The 24,762-nt window shown below is 37.3% G+C and overlaps 1 protein-coding gene across 4 annotated transcripts in view; it reads left to right on the top strand.

The window, feature by feature from the left end:
- The window catches only part of PALM2AKAP2 (PALM2 and AKAP2 fusion), a 323,435-nt gene that overhangs the window by 271,886 nt on the left and 26,787 nt on the right, over positions 1–24,762 (top strand). For all 4 annotated transcript variants that reach the window (XM_087716190.1, XM_087716187.1, XM_087716185.1 and 1 more), the window contains one exon: positions 18,089–20,447. In XM_087716190.1, the coding sequence (XP_087572316.1) occupies positions 18,089–20,447 (2,359 nt within the window). The remainder of the gene's footprint in view (positions 1–18,088; positions 20,448–24,762) is intronic.

The raw sequence follows: 24,762 nt of genomic DNA, 5'->3' as shown, positions 1-24,762 counted from the left end.
GACTTATTTGTAGACTTATTTGTAATCTATAAATAATGACCTGTCTCTTTGTTTATCCCAAAATATTAAGAGCCATTATGTTAATATGGTCACCCATGCAAATATTAAAAGGCAAACAAAAGAATATTTATGTCTGTTTATGTAATGATTACATTCAGCAGCAGCAGCAGCAACTAAATTGATTAAAAGAAATTTAACTGTCCTATATTCAGTGGCAGCAGAATTGTTCACAAAAGAACATTACAAAGAGGCCCTATCTTAAAATACAATAAAAACTGAAGAATGCAATTCAAAACCAATTCAAAGGCAATAAGCAGAAAGATTTGTTTTGCGCCAAGCAACCATTTTAGCCTGATCTCCATGTTTCTGTGGAAAAGATTCCCTAAATTGAGCATCAGCATACAAGTCTCTCTCCTTTTATATATGAAACATAGTTTTTAGAACAGTCTTTCCAGCTGATAGAGAGTTTCATAAACATCCTAACAACTACCTATCTTTATGGAACAATTGAAAATGCGTTTTACCTTTATTTTTGCTGTTTTTCAAGATGACTGCTTTGACCATGATTTGTCTCCTAATGAAGGAAATATATTTCTTATAGATGACAATAAACATTTCCCTTGTTTTTTCAGAGTTTAGGTAAAGATACTGATCATTAGAGGGTAAAGCAAACATTAATGCACACGAAGCTTTCCCCACGTTGCAGTGGAGACAGATCTCTCTCCCCACCAGTTTACAAATTAGCTCTTTGGAGAAAGCTATTAAGGGGTCACAGTTTGTTTTCTATACAAAGGGAATTCACAGCCTGATGTTTAGGAGATATTTGGGGAAACAACAGGCACCTGCAAATTCCTCAGCTAGCCTGGGAAAAGAACAGCCAGTTCACCAGTTCACAGAAACGCTGCTAGTAACAAAAGATAAATTGGATTCTGAAGGGAAAATAATCCATTACAGAATTACTGTAACCATATCCCACTCTCTTTCAGAAGATCTGGTTAAAGGAAACTCTATGAGAATCTTGTTGACAGCTGAATCAGCTACCAAAAGCTTGATAACTGCTAGGAAACTGCTAGTACCTTGTCTTGGGTCCTGAAGCCTACTACTAAAACCAGTTATAATAATTGGAGGAGATGAAAAGGACATGGTTATTTAAGGACAGAACCAGATTTAAGACCAACTAATACCCTAAGCCAGTGATGGCTAACCTTTTTGTTGTTGGATGCCAAAAATATGTGCGTGATAGTGAGCGCATGTGCTGACACCCATAATCCAAAGTGCACCCCCACATGTGTATACGCGCACAACCTGCCCCACGGTCCCCATGCATGCCACACTGCTTGCCTCCAAACTGAGCTTGGTATTTCCTCGGAGGGGGGGAGGCTGGGGAGGCCATTTTCTCCCTCCCCAGGCTCCAGAAAAGCCTCCAGAGCCTGGGGATGGTGAAAAACAGGCTCAACTTTGCCCTCCCCAGGCTCCGGCGGCTTTCCTGAAGCCTGGGGAGGGAGAAAATGGCCTTCCTTGGCCCTCTGGAAGCCCAAATATCAGCTGGCCGGCATGCGTGCTGGAGTTGATGGCTTGTGTGCCGGCAGATATGACTCCCCATGCCACCTGTTGCATGTGTGCCATGAGTTCACCATCACGTCCCTAAGCACAACCTAACAATGATGTCCTTCAATGGGCGTGAAAGTCTCAAGCCATGAGATGGAAACAAAAGTGATGTCTGACATTTTCAAACCAAACTTTTAAAGTATAGTCACTCACTACACAAAAGCATTTCTTTAACAATGCAGATTAAAGTTGAATATGGCAGATAAGGATAACACAAAATTCTATTAAAATTGAGTGTGGCAATAAAAGAGTTAAGGACTTGATTATACAGGCAGTCCTCAACTTACTACTAATAGGTTAGCAACCATTCAAAGATCTTACGGGATATTCACAACCCAGATTCAAAGTTCGCTCTCTTTGAGGTCACATGATTGCACTTTGGGTGCTCAGCAACTGACCTCATTTGCAGCACCCCACAGTCCCATGATTGTGTTTTATAGTGATTTTGCCCGAGCCTGGCATTTATTTGTGGGGTGGTTTTGGGGAAAGTGATCCATGAGTTGGCTTTATGACCATTCCTTTCAGTTGTGATTATGGTGTTGTCATCAACTATATACCAGGAGGCCAGGAGGCAACCAAGCTGGGGAATGAGGATCTAAAAATTAAGAACTGAGAACCAATGTAAATTAATATGCTTATACCAGTCTTCAGCTTGATGAGTGGCCCTGATGTGCATTTCAGGTCCATCATTCATCAAGACTACACCCATTGGTGAAAGGCTTCAGGGTTCTGAGTGATGTAATTTATGATAGTATGACAATCTTGGAGGGCGCAAGGTTGAGAAGGTAGAATTAAATTGTATGGGGCTTGCTTTGATAATCAAACATTGCAAGCAACCTTCAATAATGCAAAATATAATACATGTATGTAGATTTGGCCCTCTATACATGGGGCAAAAGAGCAGCAATGAAGCCCAGCTCTGAAGGAAACAGAGAAGAGAAGGCAGAAACTTGGAGAGCAGAAATAAATGAATTATTTGTGGAAAAGCTGTATTCAATAGACAACTCTCTTCTCCCTCCCACGGTCATTGTAGCAATTAACATTTTAATGGGAGAAACTCAAATTAGCTCTAAAATGAATACTGCAGGATACTTTAGGATTTTTAGTATTTTTGTTTCTTTTTTTGTGGCTACCAAGTAGAAAGGTTATGTTGCTTCGTAGCAGCAGTAGTGTCCCATGTGAGACACATAAAATAATGGCAGTGTCACAATGTTCAGGCTAAACATTCCCACTGTTCTGCACTATAGACGCAGTTGACATTTGCTTTCTAATATCCCATTGTATGAATGGGTTGAGAGTGGGGAGAAAGCTTCTGCTCATTTGCTCCCATGCTCTTTTGATAAACCAGCTTACTGACATCAATGCCCTATAAGGAGGCAGGGAAGGAATTTGATTTTGATGGGCTAAAAAAAGAAGCTTTTGTAGTGGGAAAGGGAAACATCTTTACTTCAAAGAATAAATGAGAAATAAGGTAAGCTCTTTCCCCCTTCTTCAAGGGGAATTTTATTAAAATCAAAACAGAATGATTGAAGTTTTGCAAAGATTTCTGTCTTCTCTGTTGCAAATTGTGCTTAGTGTGTGGAAACTTTAAATATATATTTTTTCAATTTAACCTTCTGGCAGAATTTTCCCCTGAGCTCCCTCAAAATCACTCTAAATGGGATGTCACGAGTGAAGAAAATATCAGCACAGTATAGGGCAGGCCATAGTTGGGTTTTTAAAAAAAATGTTTATCCCCTAAATGGTTACTTCTGTACCTGAACATCCTACAAGAACCTCATTCTTTTGCTATGCAGCATAATATGCTTCAAATTAACTATAGGACCATGTAGCTTTTTCTGTCTTTTTAAAAGACATAAAATAAAAGCATCTATATTTGTTTGAAATTCCTTGTATAAGCTTAACCACTTAGTTTTTACAGCCATTTCTTTATATGTTTTCCCACACTTTGTTGCCCTACTGTGCTATTTAAAACAGGCCTTTTTAACCAGCTGTTGATTTAACAAGTTAAATTAAATAAATCCCTTCTTTTGTCTTGTAGCATTAATATTCATAAGTAACAATTACCTTGAGTTGTTTCTCACCATGGTCTAGATATGAGCATTTCTAACTGTACTTAGCAAATATCTCTGTATGGGACTCTGTGTAATCTAATTGTTTTAACTAGAATAATATTGTCTTTGTGTATTATTTTGCTGAAATGGTCTGTATTTCATTAAAGTTATCCAGTTTTTCTTTGCTTTCCTATGCTGAAAACTTTGTAGTTGGCCGTAGGGAATAAGTGAAGAGGAAAAAATCCTGATTTAAAATTGTGCTATTAAGTGGGTTTCAAACTATCTTATCAGGTTTTTAAAAGAATTGTGTTTTGGGTTGTTATTGTGTCTTTGTCATTTACCAAAATCTTTTCCATCTGAGGCAACAGTGATAAAAGATGTTGATCAGCTAAATAACCTCATACTTCAAATATGTGTATAGAGCTTCACTGGTAGCTTTTTCAACAGGAAATGGAAAATACATGAGTGTTTGTGGGAAAATAAAGGAACGGGTTAGACAGAAGAAGGGGACGCCTTATTCATTAGAATTCCTTTCATTCACTTTGCCCATCCAAGGATAGGAGGAATAGTTTCTTAGTCATGCCTCCCACTAAATTGAATGGTGAGGAAAATAGATAGCTAAATGTTAAGCTATATAATGAGAAAGCATTGTGAATCACCCATAATTTATAATACTAATTGATCTTATATAGTGTATCATATACTGTAGCCCATATACGCCAATAGCATACAAAAAAATATTGCCAGCATCCTTACATTACTTGAAAGAAGAAAATGAACTTTTATGAACTGGTTTCTATCATCTGTTGGACTGAACAACACAAGTTGGGATTTAAAGAGACTCATAACTTTTTCTGACTTATCAACAGCCCACATAATTTGAAAACTATGGTGATATTCACCCCCAAAAGTATAGTGATATGGGTTGTAACATTTTTTTTAATTCAGAAAGAAAAGTAGTAATTCCACTGGACACATGTAAATCCTTTGACATCCGTGGAGTAATTTCTGAGACCAAGATGTTTCTTTTCACTCACAACAGATATATTCTTATTTTATTGATGTTTAGAATGAGGCTAGGTAGTGGCTTTATGAAAACTTGTTAAGGGGTAAATTTTCCAAAGCACTTTAAAAACATGATTATTCACCATCACTACTCTGTTGTATTCTCTTACTGTTTTTGCTGGTTTAAACTTTATCAGCTATTTTTCTTTTGGTTATGAACTTAATTTGTATTATTTTATTTTTGTTACTGTACATGTTTGGTTAAATCTGTATTATATGCTGATGGAACTCTTGAATTATTTGGCAGCCTTCATGTTTAATAAATAATATAACATAAATCATGAAGTCATCATATGAGATGATTTCATATGATCACGACATAGAAGGGTTAGAAGGGATTTAAAAATTTCAAGTCCAGGAGTTTATGACAATAACATCTTCATCAGATCATTACTTATACTCCCTCTAAATATATCCAGCAAAAGAGAGTCTAGGATAGTGGTTCCCAACATTTTTTTGGCCACGCCCTACCTAAGCATCTTTAAAATCCTGATGCTTTCCCAACCCGCACCCCGGTGACATATAATTCTGACTTTACTCAAAAAGTGAACTCTATTCACACGGAGGAAGCCTAAAAGGCCATTAACTTGGTTTAAACAAGGTTCAAATTGCCTCCATTAAAAATCAAATTTCCCCCTGTGTGCATGAGCCCCACATTGGGAAGCACTGATCTAGGACATTTTGAGGCAGTTTATTCCATTGTTGAACAGCTGCTATCATTAGGAGGTTTTTTTTTCCATTTGTATGACTAAAACCTATATTTTAATCATTGCAAGCCATTGTTTCTTTTTCTGTCATCTGAAATAATCCTGAATAATTCTGTCTCAATTACTACATGACATCTTCAAGGGGTGCTCCACATAGAGATACAGAAGACAATCAGAGGCATATGGCCTATAATGAGGCGGATATTTAAATGAAAAGTGAATTTGGCAACTAGAAGCAGCTCTAGCCAACAGCACTCAGCTGAGATGACACGATCTAAGGAACTGCCCTAATGATGGACAGGTCCTTAGGCACCTCAACCAGATTCCCCAAACTAACCTACCAAATTCCTGTATCTGTTCTACCAAACATTTTTTTCCTACCAAACACTATCAATTTTGCCAAAATTGAGTTGCAGTTGATTGATTGCTATCCAGTACAGATATTAGCCCACACAGTTGTTTAATCCTTTCATCTTGAACATCCTTATTTTATCCATATAAATATGATGCTATCAATTAGTACAGCCATAATCTCCCTATAATAAATGCACAAATATTTGATATTGTTAAAACAGTTCCATAATGCAACTTACAAGTAGTTCTCGACTTATACAACCGCAATTGGGGACCAGAATTTCTGTTACTAAGAAATGCACTCATAAAGCATGATGTCACTTGACCACATTACTTAGTAATAATTATCCAACACTCCCCGCTGCTATTGTTGACAAAATTTGGTTAATAGTTGTCTGAGGATCACCTCAATCCAAGCCATTCTGGGTTGGTCTCTCCCAGCCCCAAGCCTTAGTAAGGTTAGTGACTATCTCTTCTTCAACATCCCCTGGCTATTTCCGCCCTCCTCCTGCATCTCTTCTCTTTTGGCCACCCTGTGTCCTGTCTTGCGGGTCACAAGGTCTCCAGACTACACATCTTTGGGGCTGCTTGCCACTCTGCGATTCAGAAGGTCTAGGCACACCATAGCTCTTGAGATACAGCATGAAGCTGCAACCATTCCTAGAAGCCTTATCTGCCCCAGTAGTGTTGTGTAAAACCATAGAGATCCAGAAAGTCCCAGCTGGCCCAGAAGTGTGGTGCAAACCTGCAACCACTCTGGGTACTGTAACCTGAGCCATCCTAGCCACAATCACCACCCTAAACTCAGAGGACCCTGTTTTCCTGCACTCTGCCACCCCAATTTATCTTTACCATCTTCTTGATTCTGGTGTTGATGAGCTGCACCTGCCCCAGTGCGGTCACATTGTCCAGGTCTTGTAAGAAATCGCCATAGGCAACTTGAGAAGAAAAACTTGTGCAGCCAACAGCTGCTTCACAAAGGGCCAGAGCAGGTATGCTGGTTAGTAACAGGGGCCATAGAGTACAAGGCCAAAAGAGCATAGATGATTGGGAGGATAGACCGGTCAAGGGAGTTGAAATATTTCTGTGGTGTTGAGTGTGGCGGATTGCCAAATGCCCAAATTTTGGTCATTTTTGGGAAGATTCATTAGCTTGTACATCTCGTGAAAACACATGTTTAATTAGAAGGACTGTTATAATGCTAATAATGGCATACATTTAAGGAGTTATGTAATGTCATATTGCATGCCCCGATTGCAGGTAATTAGGAATATATGTAAGATAGTTATGTCATGAGCATGCTGTTTGTGATTTTCTTTGGTAGGAGCTTACATCGTTACTTTTGAAGCTTTTGCCCTTTGTGTGCTGAAAATAGAAATTGTGAAACAAACTGACATCAGATTTTAATAAGCAAATAAAATCAATCATGTCAGTAAACAGGGTTAGGTAGCAACATCTGCTGTCCTTTAGTAGGTCATTTTATGCTGTCACTATGATAATGATGTGGATTGTATTTTCTCTGTGTTTAGGAAGTGTTCTGTTTTCCCTGCATTCAGGAGAGACTACACTACTGAAAATTAATTTTAGAAATTAATAATTTTGTGAACAAAAATTAAATATTTGTTCATAGTTTCATTTCTTCAAATACTATGGCCTCCCAATATGCAAACATTTACAAGCCTATGTTTGGATTCCAGTAACATTTTGGGTTGGATACAATTAGCGGAGAGGTGGACTAAATTATAGAATTATCTGGCATCTTTCTTGAATTTTTTACATAAAAATCCCTTCCAGCTTCTTCTTATGGATTAACCATCAAGTAGGCATATATGACCTTAAATAAGTTTTCCCGTAAATCAGACATTGGCAGAGCACCATTGTGACCAACTTTAAAATAATGTTAAGAATTTAACAATTTCCAGTTTTTAGATTGCCTAATCTCATGATGTGTTTCCACAAGACCTCTGGGTAAAAACTGCCAGATTTTCTGAAATTTTATTATCTGAGAATTACCAACCCAGTCTTCATCCATTATTTGAAAGCAAATTTTGAAGGGGAATTGTAAACTATATTTAGGACAAAATTCTAATTAACCTTAACTTTCTTTGTTCGTTATGCCTTGTCTCCTCTGATATAATTCAAATGAAAGAAAGTTCCTGGAAACTAGAATGGCTTGGCTTGCATGGAAGATGAACATACAAAGCTTTTTTACTTATGCAAGCATTAATTCTGAATGAAATATAATAACTATGATTAGAGCTGTTCAACTACAATAGGAGACAGAGTTTGTCAGATGATTGACATACGTCAGTGAGCCCTCACAAATTTATAATATGTGCCTAATAATTTTCTGCCTAATTTTTTCAGCTGCTTCTCCTATTTTGTATGGTGAGTGATCAATCCTTGCAGTAATATTAGTTGATGGATTCTGGAATCTAGCTGTCCATGGATTTCTTGAAGGCATAGCTTAGTCTATATTATACTATTTTTAATGTGTTAACTTGCACATTAAATACCATATTTTTTCCACTATAAGATGTGCTCCTCCCCCTGCCAAAAAGGGATTGGAAATGTCTGTGAGTGTGATGGAGTAAATATTGCGTCATAGACCGGGCTGCAGCGGTGGGGGTGGAGGAGGTTGGTGCGCTGACAGGCAGCAGCAGCAAATGGCCTGTCACCACTGCCTGTTGCTGCCGCTATTCATCGCCACCACATACCAGCGGTTGAATCAGCCTCCCAGAATACCACTGATCAGCTATTCCAGGTGGCAAGCAGTGGCGGCAGCAATAGGCGGCAAGCAGTGGTGAGCAATGGTGATAGACAGTGGCAGCAACAAAATAGGAGAAAAAAATATATATTGTGGGCACAGCATGACCTATGACTAATTTCTTCTGTAGCATCAAGAACTTTTGGCTGAAACAATATAGGTGTTTCCTGCCTGAGAAGGGGGTTGGACTAGAAGACCTCCAAGGTCCCTTCCAGCTCTGTTATTCTGTATAACAGCATGTTACAACTGAAGATAAGTCTTAAAAGGTTTAGACAAAGCCATGCAAGATTTTCATGGCCGAAACAAAACAATTTTTTTCTTGTTTTCCTCCCCAAAAGCTAGGTGCATCTTTTTTTTTTTTTGCATAATATTTTTATTTCCGTTTCATTCTATACAATCACATGTTTACTGTGCATAACCAGGGCATATAACATTGAGTAATAACCACAACCCTCACTTATATAGAAAGTGTCCCCTACAATACAAACCGAATATACCACCGTCCCTCCCCCCGACTTCCCAGAGACCATACATGGTATAACTTTTTAACAATCACAGTCTAGAATATCTCTACATTGATCTCAGCTTCTTACTGTTACCCAAATTTTAAACAGTTTGAGTTCTTACTGATGCTAAGCATAAGCTATCTGGAGTTTCTTAATCCCATGTTTACTTTGTATATAATCAATCCATTTTTTCCAGTCTCGTTTATATCTCTCGTTTGAATGTTCTTTGAGATATGCTGAAATTTTTGCCATTTCGGCTAAGTTTATAACTTTTAAAGTCCATTCTTGAATTGTAGGCAAATCTTTCTTCTTCCAATATTGCGCCACCAAGAGTCTTGCTGCCGTTATTAAGTACAGAACCAAATTAATCTCTGCTGCTGTAAAGTCAATACATATACCTAGTAAAAACAGCTGGGGGGTGAATTTTATCCTTCTTTTGAAGATATTTTGCAGAATCCACCATATTTTTATCCAAAATGCCTTAACATTACGACATGTCCACCATATATGAAAATATGTAGCATCAAGAGAACCACATCTCCAACATTTAGGTTGAACATTCGGATACATAGAAGCAAGCTTTTTGGGATCTAAGTGCCATCTATAAAACATCTTATAAAAATTTTCTCTCAGATTTTGTGCTTGTGTAAATTTCACATTTCTTACCCAAATTCTTTCCCATGTGTCCAGCATTATTGGTTCCTCAATATTCTGAGCCAATTTTATCATACAATCCTTAATCAGTTCCGTTTCAGAATCCATCTGTATTAATACATTATATATCCTCTTTATATGCATTGAGCTTTGATCTCTTATTTGTTTAAACAAATTATCCTCAACTTTTACAAAGCCAATTTTTTGATCTGTTTTCCACCTGGCCTGTAGTTGACCATACTGAAACCACGTTTGAACTACCTTCTCTTCTTTAAGTACCTCTAAAGATTTTAATTGCAACACCCCTCTTTCTAAAATAAGAAGTTGTCTATAGGTGGTTCTATCGTGTTTTTGTTCTGTATTCATATTTTCAATTGCATGTCTAGGAATTGCCCACATGGGCAATTTATCATTTAGTTTGTGTTGGTATTTTTTCCAGACCCGCAATAAAGCATTTCTTAAAATATGATTTTTAAAATTTTTATCCAGTTTTTTGTTAAATAACAAGTAAGCATGCCAACCATATACCAAGTCGTGTCCCTCGATATTCAATATTCTCTCATTGGTTAAATGAGTCCAATCACTAATTGTAGATAATGCCACTGCGTCATAGTATAATTTTAAGTTAGGTAATTTCAATCCTCCTCTTTCACGTGTATCTTGCATTATTTTCATCTTTACCCTCGGCTTCTTTCCTGCCCATACAAATTTGTTGATACCCTTCTGCCATTCTAAAAGATTCACATCTCTTTTAAGTATTGGCAACATTTGAAAAAGAAATAAAAATTTTGGTAAAATGTTCATTTTCACTGCCGCTATCCTACCCAGCAAAGACAAATGCAGTTTCTCCCACCTTTTCAACTCCAACTGTATACTATGCCAAAGTGGTTCATAATTATGCTTATATAATTTCCCATTTGAGGTTAAGATATTAACTCCAAGATATTTGACTTTTTTAACTACCTCACATCTTAATATCGCTCCCAGTTCTTCCTTCTGCTTGGTATTCATATTTATAGCTAATATTTTGGTTTTTCCTAAATTTATTTTAAATCCCGAAACCTGACCATATTGATTGATCGTATTCATTAAGACCCTACTGGATTCCTGCGGTTGTTCCAATATTATAACCAGGTCATCCGCAAATGCGCGGACTCTGTATTCTTGCTGTCTAATCTTAATCCCTTTTAGACCGCTCAAGCCCCGTATCTTATTCAACAATACTTCCAAGGTTATAATAAACAATAATGGAGACAGAGGGCAGCCCTGTCTTGTACCTTTTTCAATTTGAAAGGAGTCTGTTAGACTTCCATTGACTATAATCTGGGCTGTTTGCTGCTGATATATTGCACCAATTGACCGTAAAAAGCCATCTCCTATCTGCATTTTTTGCAATATCTTCAGCAGGAATTGCCAATTAACTCGATCAAAGGCTTTCTCAGCATCCAAAAATATAAATGCGGCCGGGATTTGATTGTTCTTCCCCAGGTATTCTAAAGCATTAATGATTAATCTAACATTGCTCTTCATCTGTCTACCCTGTATAAAACCAGTTTGATCGCTATGTATCAATTGTTGAATAACCACCATTAGCCTATTTGCTAATATTTTAATGAAAATTTTATAATCTACATTGAGTAGTGAAATGGGTCTATAATTTTTGGGCTGAGTAAGATCTTGGTCTTTGGGTATCAACGATATAAACGCTGTCTTCCACGAAGGGGGCACTTTCCCTCCCGCTTGAATTTTATTGAATAATTCTCTGAGAGGTTCTACCATTTCTAACTGTAGGTTTTTATAGTAAACAGCTGTTAAACCATCTGTACCTGGTGCTTTCCCTAACTTTAATTGTTTAATTGCCTGCAGGATTTCCTCAGAGGTTATTGGTTGATTCAGCTTGTGACTATGTTCTTCTCTAACTAGGGGGATTTTCTCTTTATCTAAGTATTTATCTATGTCTGCGTCCCTAATTTTATCCCCTTTGTACAACTCTGTAAAAAATTCTCGAAATGCCTTTTGGATCTCTTCCTGTTGAAAAACTTCCTTCCCTCTATAACACAATTTGGACACATTTCGAGCTTTCCTTTTTTTCCTAATCTGGTAAGCCAACCACCTACCGGGTTTATTTGCGTTGCAAAAAGTATTATGTTTGGCATATAATAAACTGGTGGCTACCTGGTCAGAGATCAGCATATCAAACTGGGATTTTAATATAGAAATTGCTTCCTTAATCTTTATGTCACTTGGGTTCAATGTTAATTCCAACTCTTTCCCTTTAATTTCCTCTTCCAATTCTTTTCGTTTTTGCCCTTGTTTATGTCTATGTATTCTGTTCATGTTCATTAGTACTCCTCTCATATACGCTTTGCTTGCATCCCATACATATTCCATAGATGTACCCTTATTCATATTAAGAACAAAATATTCAGATAACAATTTTTTACAATCCTTAATATACTTTTCATATCTAAATAAATTTTCATTCAACCTCCAAGACCTTCTTGCCTGGACTACCCTTCCCAATTCCATCCAAACTGGATTATGATCCGAAAGAACTCTCGCCATAATCTTTGTCTTCTTCACCCTAGAAAGTAAATCATTAGTAGTTAGTATAAAATCAATCCTTTTAAGAGATTGTTGTCTATCGGAAAAGAAGGTAAAGTCATATTCTTCTGCATGCCTTTCACGCCAAACATCTCGCAATTCGAAGTCGTCCATCATGTCAAAAAAGGATTTGGGTAACTTAGCTCGAAGTTTGGTGTTCGGGCGAGATGTCTTCTTATCTCTTTTGGTATCAATCACGCCATTCCAGTCACCCAATAGTATACAAGACTTGAAGTCCCACTGTACTAATTTAGCATGGAGATTTCTATAAAATCCATCTTGTTGTTGATTAGGTGCATAAATTCCCAAAAGTAATGTCCTTTTCCCTTCTAAGATTAAATCTAATGCAATATATCTTCCAAAAGGATCTGCTTCGGCTTTAATGTCTTTTCTTAAGTATACTACTATGCCGTTTTTCTTTTCTGTGGCTGAGGTCGCAAAATGTTGACCAAGTTTGGGGTTAAACAAAAATTTTTGATCAGTTGATTTGATATGGGTTTCTTGCAAACAAATTATATCATTCTTAAACTGTTTGAGATAATGAAATATTTTCTTTCTTTTCTGTGGAGAGTTCAGTCCATTAACATTCCATGTCGAAATCTTAGTTGTCATTTTTGGTTGCCTGAAGCTTTTTTAGAGCCTCCCGCAAGGCCTGTCTCGCCTTTGGTCTGGCTCCTCCCACAGCTTCTGAGCTTGTTGCTGTATCTCCTTGATCAATGGCCGACGATTGTTGAGGTTGTTGCATTGTAGCTTGTTTATCTGTTTGTCTGGTGGTCATACGGTTAGGTCTTCTTTCCTTGACCCCTTGCCCTTCCAGGAGGGGGAGATGGTGCATTTTATCTGATGGTTGTATGGTTTGCTGTTTATCTTGTTCATCTTGTGGTTTTTCTCCATATCCGGAAGGTTCAGGGTGTCCCATCTTCAGAATCTTATGATAGAAATCTCGAGCTTTCCATACAGAGCTGAGACGATATCTTTGCTTGTCCATTGTAACTATGATACCGAATGGGGCATCACATCTGTACTGTATCTGACGCTTTCTGAGCTCTTCCACCAGAAAAGCATAATCTCTTCTGGCTCTTAGCATTTGAGGTGGTATTTCTTTCAAAACAATCAGATCCTGTCTGCCAATTTGAAGCTTGGTATTATAGGACTCTTGTAATATCATATTTCTAGATTCTCTTGTAACAAAGTATATTACCACATCTCGGGGGAGTTGCCTTTGTTTTGCCGCCCAAGAATTAACGCGAAAAATTTTGTCAATCTGCCAAACATAATTGGATCCCGGTCTTCCCACCAGGCAGTCAAAAGCCTCAGAAAACATTTGCTTTAAGTTCTCCTGTTTCTCTTCACGCAGCCCCCTGACTCTTAATGCAAGCTCCATCTGCTTATACTGTATCATAATAATTTGTTTTTCAGCATTTTCAATTTTTTGTTCCACCACTTCAGTTTTAGATGTTAAATTAGTCTTAGCTTCATTGAGAATCTCTAAGTTGTCTTCCATTCCAGAAATATATTCCGTCATTACATTTACAATTCCCATCATATCCTCATTCATTTTGGTGACCTTAGTATCAAATTTATCATATAAAACTTCCATCTCATTCCTTATTTCATCTTTGAACTCTCTAAGCATTTCTAAATTCTGTTCTCTGGATTCTCTAAACATTTCTAAATTCTGTTCTCTGGATTCTCTGAACATTTCCAAAAAAAATTCTTTTGTTAGTACATCTCCACTAGGGGGCATAGAAGGTGGGGGCTGCAACTTTGTGCCAGGTATGGGAGACGTGGATCTCGGAGGTAATTTCGCAGAGGTTGATTTGGATGCCATTATATCTTTGCTTTAAGTAAAAAACAAAGGAAAACCCCGTTGGAATGTCTCTATATCAACAGAGTCTTTGAAAGCTTCAAGGGAGTGTTATTCCTTTGATTCTGTGCCAGGAAGTTGGAGATATATCATTATAACAAATACGGAAGCTATAAAATTGCCATTTTGAAAACAATTAAACAAAAGAGTTTTTTATAACATTGAAGCTGGTATTTTTGATAGAGAAAACAAAAAAAAGTTCTCAGGTTAGGTCTCCGCTCGTATTAATTTTCTATAGCCTAATTTCAAAAGATTGTTCTGTGGGGGGAGGGTCACTTGCCTTGTACTTTAAAAAACAGCTGAGAAGATCTGACTGGAGTTGAATGACTCAGCCTTGGCAGAATCTCTTCGTCCGTTCACAGCCCAAAAAAAACCCTGCAAACTTCAAAGAAGATTCTCACCGACTGAATCGACTGCTCTCTGCTTTTTTCTAGCCTGAAAAAAGAGATATCTAAGGTATTAAATAGATAACGAACCAGAACTCTGGAGGCAGCTCAAGTAAGCTGCCGGCGGCGGCAACCCCTCCCCTGGAAGTCAAGCTAGGTGCATCTTATGGTACGGAGCATCTTATGGAGTGAAAAATAAGTTAATTTTGAAATTGAAGTATATGTGAGCAAAAGCAGAACTCATTGTTATGAAACTACCTATATCAAACAGAAAGATATTTGAGAAGAAATGTAGAGAGTAATTTTGGACAGTATTCCCATAATCAAACAATTGTTAGATGCTCTTGGTTAACTTTTGCTATGATATATTCCACCTGTTTTACACACACACACACACACACACACACAGAGAGAGAGAGAGAGAGAGAGAGCGCTAACAATTTGTTCTTGTCTTAAATAGGTGCAATGTTTAACTCTGCATAAACAATAGTCTGATGGCATTATTGCCTGGAGACTGAACTGGTGTTTCAAAATCTATACAGATATGTCAGAAATATGAATGTTTAAATGAAAGTAAGTACTACATACCCAGGAAATGTTAGCAAGGGTATTAAGAGTAAGAATTACATGTTTTTAAATGCTGCCATTGTATATCAGAAATATGGACACATTTTTTAAGAATATGAAATTGTATTCCTTGTGATGTACAATTGCTTGGTGGCAGAAATGTGGGCTTTAAATATAGTAAACATTATTTAAATGGCAGCTTTGAGACTTTGCTTCATGTTCTGTAAAAGCAATCAAAGGACCTGTAACTGAGTTAATGAACAAAAATAAATAAATACTTCTATAGAACAGCATCAAGAAAACATTTTATACCCCTATTTTTTAATTTAAAATTATCAGTATCTAGTAATAAGTATCTATTATATTAGTCAATTAGTATTTGATATATTTAATGATCTGTAGAAATCTTTGTAATAATAATTGTTGACCAGTCAAAAACTTTAAGAAAATTATTTCAGATAAATTGCTAGTCCTTCATAAAGAAGTAGATCAAAACTCTAATCAGCTTTGTCTGAAGATGACTTATTTTACAATAGTCCTCATATTACAACAGTTCATTTAGTGACCACTCGAAGTTACAATGGCACTGAAAAAAATGACATGACCATTTTTCACACTTATACCATTGTAGTATCCCCATGGACATGTGAATAAAATTCAGATACTTGGCAATGGTTGTAGTATGTAGTCATGTGATCATCTTTTGCCACTTTCTGAAAAGCAAAGTCAATGGGGAAGCTAAGTTCACTTAACAATTGTATTACTAATTTAATAACTACAGTAATTCACTTAAGTGATTCACTTAACCTGGCAAGAAAACTCGGAAAATGGGGCAAAACTCACTTAAGGAGTTTTTCACTTAACAACATAAATTTTGGGCTTAGTTGTGGTCCTAAGCATAAGGCCTAACTCCTTTAATTTGTTGATAGCGTACATTCAGTCAGAAATGCAAAATCGAAAGCAAAATGCTTTAGGATAGGTTTTCCCCACTATTGTTGAAAGAATTGGTCTGTGGGCAAAAAAATGTTGCACTTCCGGAGAGGCTAGTAGATGTTAACAATGAGAGCATGGAATCTGCCCCACAATTACTGTAAGGAAACCATGGTGTCAGGCTTGGAAGCCATCTTTGTATTGGGCCTCAAGCCTGCCACCAGGATGGGGGATTGTATGGAGCATGGGAGATGTGTAGCCAAAATAACGTTCCTTCTCAGAGAGTCAAGGCCATTTTTTCCCTGCTCCAGGACTGACGTGGATGGGAGGAATCTTCCTTCGTGATCGTGGCTGGCTGGGCCATGTGATGGACATGTGGGTGCTGAGGCAGGGTCTTGAACTTTCAGCTGAGTGCGGAAAACCTGGAAGCTTTCGGATTCATGTTTTCTCAGATGTGCCAGCATGGCTTCTTTAATAAATTTGAACTTTGAGGAATCTCTAGCCTTGGATTCTTATTTGATTGAGGATGCTATTTAGAACCCTGACACATGGTTCCTGTTCTAAGCCAGGAAAGTACCTCGAATATCTTAATCTCTTTAAACATCTTCTTTAAACCAGGGGATTTATTTCAAAGTATTTATCTTGACTGCTTGTTCCTTTATTGTTGACTGTTGATCTTAAAAGGCAGAAGCTACCTATTGTTCTGCAGAGGTAGTGTGATGGAATGTTGTGGGTTGGATTCTCAGGAGGGAGGGGATGCATTCCAGAGGAACAAAAGGCCTCTCAGATGAAATAGTTTGTGTACAAGAAAGAGGATGAAGACAGTCCCACCATAATAGTTCTCAGAGTATATACTTTATGTAGATAGTAGAGTGCTTCGGCTTGGCAAGATTCTGTCTATAAGCGTGGAACAAAAAAGAAAAGTTGGAAGAATCACCATGTATCTTTCTTGGTTTTGGGGGAAAAATGCAGAGCATGATTTCTGGAATTCTGTCCAGCATTTTTAACAACAACTTTTCTCTGGTTCATGTGACTAAGGAGGAGGATAAGAATAGAGTGGTGAACAATATTCCAAAACAATACATTGGGGAAAATGTTCTGGAATTCTTGTCTTTGCAACTACTGGCCTGATCTGGCCCATTTTCAGACTCAGACTTTCTTTTGCTGATTTCTCTCTCTGTGTTCAATTTTTGGAGAGTTACTTGTCAAATCTACAAGAATACCACTTACCTGTATATAACTTGCTTCCAACATTTCTGTGGATTTGAAAGAATAAAAACCCTTTTAAAAAGAGCAGCATGTAAATCATTAGAGCTTATCTTGGATATAATTTAAAATTTAATATTGCTGATTTAACATGAAACTGAAGCAATGAAAACCACATTAAAAAGTGTTTAAGATTTATGTTTCTGGACAAATGTCTTCCTTGTTCCACAGTGCAGGGTACTTTTAAATTACAGAAAGAAGGGAAAAATAATTTGTGCATAGTGTGTGTTAGGGAGTGATGTTTATTAATGTGGAGATGTATTGTCTGTTTCACTGAATATGTTTGACTCCAACATCCCCAAACTTGATTTACTCTGTATGTGTTGGAATTACAGCTCTCAAAATTTCTAACCAGCCCCAAGATTTCCAGAAGGCATCAATTTAAGGAAGACTCTGCTTGAATATGAAATCTTCAAATAAATGTAGATTGCTTTTTCAATTCTTAAATGCAAAAGACAAGTCACTACATACACATGAAAGTTTTGGTGAGAAAACAAGCAATTGCAAATTACAATTAGTAGTTATCAGAATGAGCATAGATGGGAGATACAGTACTTAGAATGGTGATTATTTTGCTGAGTTTCCGTTGTGGCAGTCCCAATCATTATAATGTGGCTTTATTTGTCACATAAAAATATGTTAGATAAAATTTGTTTTTTCATATGATATAGAAATATTTTTGGTATCATATATTAGAAAAATTGTTTACACAGCTTCCAAAGACTGATTTCTGTTCTTCTGTTTCCGTTTTAGAAATCAGCTACATGCTATGGAGATGACATAAAGTTAAGAGAAGAGAAAGACCACTATAGTGCCAATTTTTTGGAGTCTGCTAGTAATTGCACAACAGAACAAGACAAAATGGAAATCGAAAGCCTTGTTTCAGAACATAAGGACAGCATAGTCAGGACCTCAACATATGCAACAGAGAATCAAAGTCACTTACTTTCAACAATTGCCAGTCACAATGGACTGAAAGAACGACATGAATCTTTGGACAGTGAGGTTGCTAAAGAGATCAGATATCTTGATGAGGTGCTAGAAGCAAATTGTTGTGATTCTGCTTCTGATAACCCCTTTAATGGGATGACTTCCTCTTCTCCTGAGAGAAGTGTAGCTGTTGCTGTGGATGGTTCTAGTCCATCTGTTCATGTTACTAATGATTTCCCAGCACTCGATGGGCATAATGGCATTAAAGTTGGAGGACAGACACATCCAACCCTTGAGCACAGTGGAATTAACACAGCATCTGGGAAGCTAAAACCAAATGGCCATTTTGTAGAGATATTACAAGAGAAACCCTGTGACACTTTGAAAGTGCCAGTGAGCCCATGCTCTTCCACAAGCTCAAGGTCCTCCAAGGATGGAGAGTTAACATTAGCTACCATTAAGAAAGAAGCCAAGTTTGAGCTTAGAGCATTTCAGGAAGACAAAAAGCCATCTAAGCTTTTTGAGGAAGAGGATCCAGGAGAGAATTACAGAGTGCGTAAAGTAAGGCCTTCTGATGAAATAATAGAATTGGAAAAGGAGAGACGAGAGCTCATCCGAAGCCAGGCTGTCAAGAAAAATCCAGAAATAGCTGCAAAGTGGTGGAATCCACCCCAAGAGAAAACATTAGAGGAACAGCTGGCTGAAGAACACTTGGAGTCTCACAAGAAGTACAAAGAACGCAAACAGAAGCAACAGCAACAACCACCATCAATGCCTGTAAAGCATGCCTCCTATTCCTATGCACCATCAGATTCAGCTGATAAAAATCAAAAACTTGATATTGTCACAGAACAAATAGATTTTTCAGCTGCTCGGAAACAATTTCAGTTAATGGAAAATTTAGATCAGCAAAACAATTCAGCTGCCCTGAAACGATCAGGGACCCCTAAAATGTTCACTATCCAACCGTTCTATAAACCAATAGGTCCATCCCAAATGGACCGGCGAACAATCTCTGCTACAAAACCTGTGACTGTATATGGGCAAGCTGGTAATAATGCGGTAGCTACTACAAATACTGAGAAGCTGTCCTTCATCTCAGATGACAGCATTAATCAGAATATCTCTGGTGGTCCTACAGGACCGACTCTTTATGGCGACTCTACAAAGTGTGTTCAGGCCATCAAGATATGGTCAGATGATGATGAATTCACAAGTGCCAAAGCAGTCCTTACAGTGGTAAAGGATGATGAACAGAGTGTATTAGATCAGTTCTCAAAATCAATCAGTGTTTCTTTTCCTCCAGAAGAACTAGACTCTGGTTTAGATGAATTGTCCGTCAGATCACAGGATACAACTGTTTTGGAAACTCTTTCCAACGACTTTAGCATGGACAATATCAGTGACAGTGGTGCCTCTAATGAAACAATGAATCCCCTTCAAGAAAATTCCCTCACTGATTTCTCCTTGCCCCAGACTCCACAAGCTAACACACCTTCTGAATGTCAAGATGTTCCAAAGTCACTTAGTGAACATGGTTTTTATTCTCCTTCACCACCACTAGTCAACTCTGTGCTGACTGAAGAGCAGTTGGAATATCAGGCTGATCTCCTGGTTCAAAATGCTATTCAACAAGCCATCACTGAGCAGGCTAATAAAATGAATTATCAGCAAGCAAAGGATATCATGGGCCAATCGAATGGGCAGGAACAAGAAAAGCTGAACAGGGGACCATATTCTGAGAACCAGCATGGTTCAACGTTTCAGCCACCTCAAGTGTCATCTCCTATGCAAGAGAAACGTGATACAACACCAAAGACAACTTCAGATTCTGCACTCAGGGAAAAGCAACCATCTCCTGTTGCTTACACCACCCAAGCCGTCAGTGTGGAAGAAGTCAAGCCAGAAGTCAGCTATTTTAGCAAATATTCAGAAGCAGCTGAGCTTAGAAGCACAGCTTCCATTCTGGCTATGCAAGAAACAGAGGTGACAGTAGGGCCTTTTAAATTAAGGTCAAAAAAGCAGAGGACTTTGTCCATGATAGAAGAAGAAATACGTGCAGCCCAACAGAGAGAGGAGGAACTAAAAAGACAAAGACAAGATATGCATCTAATACCGAACCCTGTCACGAAGAGTGCGCCTCCACCATCCACCCGAACTGCATCTTACAAAACTGCACCAGGTAAGAACTTGGCATTGAATGTTTTCTTAGCCAGAGAGTTCTTTTTAGATTATTGGGGTACAAATAATCTTGTTCCAGAACTACTTTAACAAGTATTAATAAATGGCTTATTGGATCAGAGTGATAGTAGCACCCTTGTCCATAATGTTCATCAGCCGGGCATGAAAACAACTGACATAATCTCTAGCATCTAATATAAATTAGGATTGGAATTCTATATTGGCCAAATGTAATTAGACACACAGCAAATGTTGTTTATAAGCTCTCTGGTGCATAAGCTCTCAGTGTACATACAAACAACGAAGTGATAGGTCATAGATCATAAATCATAGTTACAAATAATCATAAAATACAAACAAAAAATCATAAGATCTCAATAGATGAGGAAAAGATGAGAAAAAGAGAAAGATGAGACAATGAGAAGGATTACAGCAATATAGCCAACTGCATGGGTGTATATCTTTAGACCTAAGACACTGCTGTGAGAATTAAGTGTGTGTTTAGCAGAGCGATGGCACAGGGGAAAATATCTTTGTCTCTAGTTTGGCATACAATGCCCTATAGAAATTTCCTGAGGGGAGAAGCTGAAACAGTTTATGTCCAGGATGTCAGCAGTCCATAGATATTTTTTCAGTCTTCTTTCTGGTTCATGCAGTATACAGATCTTCAATGGAAGGCAGGCTGGTTGCACTTGTTTTTTTCTGCAGTCCTAACTATCCTATACACACACACCTATGTGTGTATATTCTACGGTATTCTGTGTCTGACCTTGAAGGTGCCATTTATTTATTGTGGCTAATAATAGTTCTGTTATCAGACTACTTTTGTGCTTCTTGTGGCATTTTAGAGAAACTGGGGTGGGAGAGTATTGTTTGCCCTATAACTATTAACCAGTTTTATTAAATGACTCTGAATTTGCATGTGGATTTTACAAAAACGCTTCAAAAGTTCAAATATAGAATGCCCTACATTATTCAAACTGTAGCTGAATAGACCCATTGTGCAGGCCTCACAAGGATAGCTATTTTGGAAGTAAATTTTACTGACAGCTACAAAAAGAAATGGGAATTTTCATTGGAACTGAGGCAATATTTATTGGTAGTTCAGATTTTATAGGAAAACAAAAATGAAATTAGCATATTTTACACTTTGAGATTTGTTTTTGCAGTATTACCATCATCTTCAGTCTCATCGAAGTCTGAATGTAGGTTTATTAATAGTGTGTGTCTCTACACGTATGTTCATTTTAATGTTATGTATGGCATAAAATGTACTTCACATATGAATGATATACATTTATGATAAAAGGCAGAGTAGTTGGCAGCCACAATGATAGATTTGTGGGACTATGAGACAATGGAAATTTGTTCTAGCAAAATGCTGCATGCCAACCAATAATATAGAATATAAGTTTTAATGTGTAACTGGAGAAATGTTAAATGTCAAGCCTATTAATATTCCTATTCAGTATCCTTGAAGCCTGCAGTCAAGTAGGTTAGAGGCAGTCAGTGGTCAAGGGGAATTGGTGAGGGACAGCTGTCTATTGCAACCAAAATATAAAACACAGTCTTGAGTGATTTTTGAAACATGCCTAAAATGAATTAGGTTTTACATTTGGTAAAAGTGGCCTTTTCCCATTGAAGATTATGCTTTTCATAAGCATTACACTCTGAGTCCAAAAAATGTCTTAAACTCACAGTGTCCCAAGTGATCTACAAAGCAGCCTCTCAGAGTTCCCTAAGAAAGGAATTTTAGAGAGTCAGCCTTCTGTACAGGTAATCCTCAATTTACAACAATTCATTTAGTGACTATTTGATGTTACAACAGCACTGAAAAAAGGGACATAACAATTTTTCACACTTAAGACTGTTGCACTTAAGACTTGCAGCAGCCCCATGGTCACATGATTTATATTCGTATGCCTGACAACTGACTCACATTTATGATGGTTGTGGTGTCCCAGGGTCATGTGATCACCTTATGCAACCTTCTGATGAGCAAAGTCAACGGGGAAATCAGATTTACTTAACAATCATGTTACTAATTTAACAACTGCAGTGATTCAGTTAACAAATGTGACAAGAAAAGTCGTAAAATGGGGCAAAACTCATTTAACAAATTTCTCATTTAGCAACATAAATTTTGGGCTCAATTATGGTCATACGTCGAGGACTACTTGGGTGTGGCTAGATAGTTAGCCAATAGGAATGATGAAATTGCAAACTATCTCTCATCTGGCAGTCTTATGCTACAAGGAGACACAGTAGGGTAGAACATATAAATGCACATGTTCATGGGACATAAATAATTGTCTGACTTTGCATATATTTTTACTTTCTGTTTCAAGGTATTGCTCAACTTTGTGGACACAAGTGAGGTTTGAATGTATTTAACCTTACTTTTGTTTCTTTCCCATGCAACACATAATAAATGAAACAGAAAAATAGTGCCGTGATATAGCTCCATGACCATCAGCTACAGTATGAGGCATGGGAAGTTCCCTAATTATATGATTTTGAAACCAATATCATCTGCTAGAAGAATTCTTCAGAAACAGGAACTGCAAGTATTTACTTTGCAAACAATCTCAGTTCCAGTTCCAAATAAATTGGCTGCATTTTAATCACAGCAGTTCTGGGAAAGCAGCTGGATTCATCTTCACTAAGCTTGTGCTACTTTTGTTCCTTAGAACAAATAAATATTCTCAATGTGTCTCACAAAATCTGTGGGGGAAAAACCCAGATCGTTGGTTAATAAATTACCACATTTTTATTTACCAGTAGATTAACAAGGGGACATTTTTATATTACTTTGCTAGGATTTGAATGCGTAGCTGAGTCAGTATTTCCCAATTTACAAGAGGATTTAACTGCATAGATGATTTTTGAACATCCTGAAAAACTGCACTCTAAGGGTGGATGCTGATAAATATCAGTACACAATTAGAAAAGAAGCTTGGATTGTTCATACACCCAGATACAGGAAGATTACAGCGGTCTATGTGAAATATGACATAAAAAGGAAAACAAATTAAGAAATGTGATGATGATGTTGCATCTATGTGTTATAACCACAAAGCTCTTTGTTGTGAGAGCTTATAGAAAAAGAACGGATCCTTCATTGCTTCTGTAAAATGTGTTAGAGGCCAAATGACTCCTGATATGTAGCCTGTTTTACAAATTTTGTTGACATTCTTGTTCAGAGACCTGAACCTGGAATACATATATGCATATATACATATATACACATATACGTATATACACATATACACATATACACATATACACATATACACATATACACATATACACATATACACATATACACATATACACATATACACATATACACATATACACATATACACATATACACATATACACATATACACATATACACATATATACATATCAGGTGGGTTCCTGTTCTGGTTGGTACTGGTTCACTTCACACTCACGTTACTCACGCATGCGCAGTTGACTGAAATTTGTTTTGCTCATGCGCAGAAACATGCCAGCAACGTCAGAAGAAACTGGGGAACCGGTTCGGGGGCATGGCCAGCCTAGGTCGCTGTTGGTTCTGTGACCTGGGCAAAATCACCACTACCGATTCGGCCGAACCGGGAGCAACCCACCTCTGATACATATATATATATATATACATACATACATACATACATACATACATACATACATACATACATACATACAGCTTATTGACCTCACTAAAGCTGGGTTTTCCTCTTACGTTTGGGGAGCAGAAGGCTAGCAAACAGATAATATATTTGAAAATCAACATTTCTGACTTGATTTATTTCATTTAGACAGAAACATTCAAAGAAAAATAGGCAAAACAGAGATAAGATCTGATATAAGAAGGTTGTTAATAACCTGAATTTTCCATGAAAGTCTCATAATAAACAAGAGTAATTTTATGCTAAAAGATCAACCTGAGATTTGTCACTATTTTTTTAAAGAATTGTATGTTCAGTATCTACCACTTCCCACTAGAACTAAATCAAGTGTTATGGTCAATCATGTTTTATTTAAAGTCATGTCAAGCAGTATTTACCTTATTGAACTGTGAATTTGTAATCAGATTATAAACAGAAGCTTTTCTTCAGAGTTACAAGCAGTAAAGATATTGTTTATAGCCCATTTGCAGCAATAGTACAAGTGTGGTGGAATGAGAATGTTGATCTGGAAATGAGACTGGGAAAGATTAACTTTCTCTCTTTAAGCCTAGAGTCTTTCTAGTTGTCTCTTGTCCACCACCCTAAAACATTTCTGGTCTCATAGTGCAAATCTTATTCAGG

This window comes from Thamnophis sirtalis, unplaced genomic scaffold, assembly GCF_051295495.1.
Source record: "Thamnophis sirtalis isolate CommonGarterSnake01/CBP01778 unplaced genomic scaffold, rThaSir2_p1.2 scaffold_5, whole genome shotgun sequence".
NCBI lineage: Eukaryota > Metazoa > Chordata > Lepidosauria > Squamata > Natricidae > Thamnophis > Thamnophis sirtalis.
Note: the sequence above shows the minus strand (reverse complement) of the source record. Positions and strands in the feature narration are given on the sequence as shown.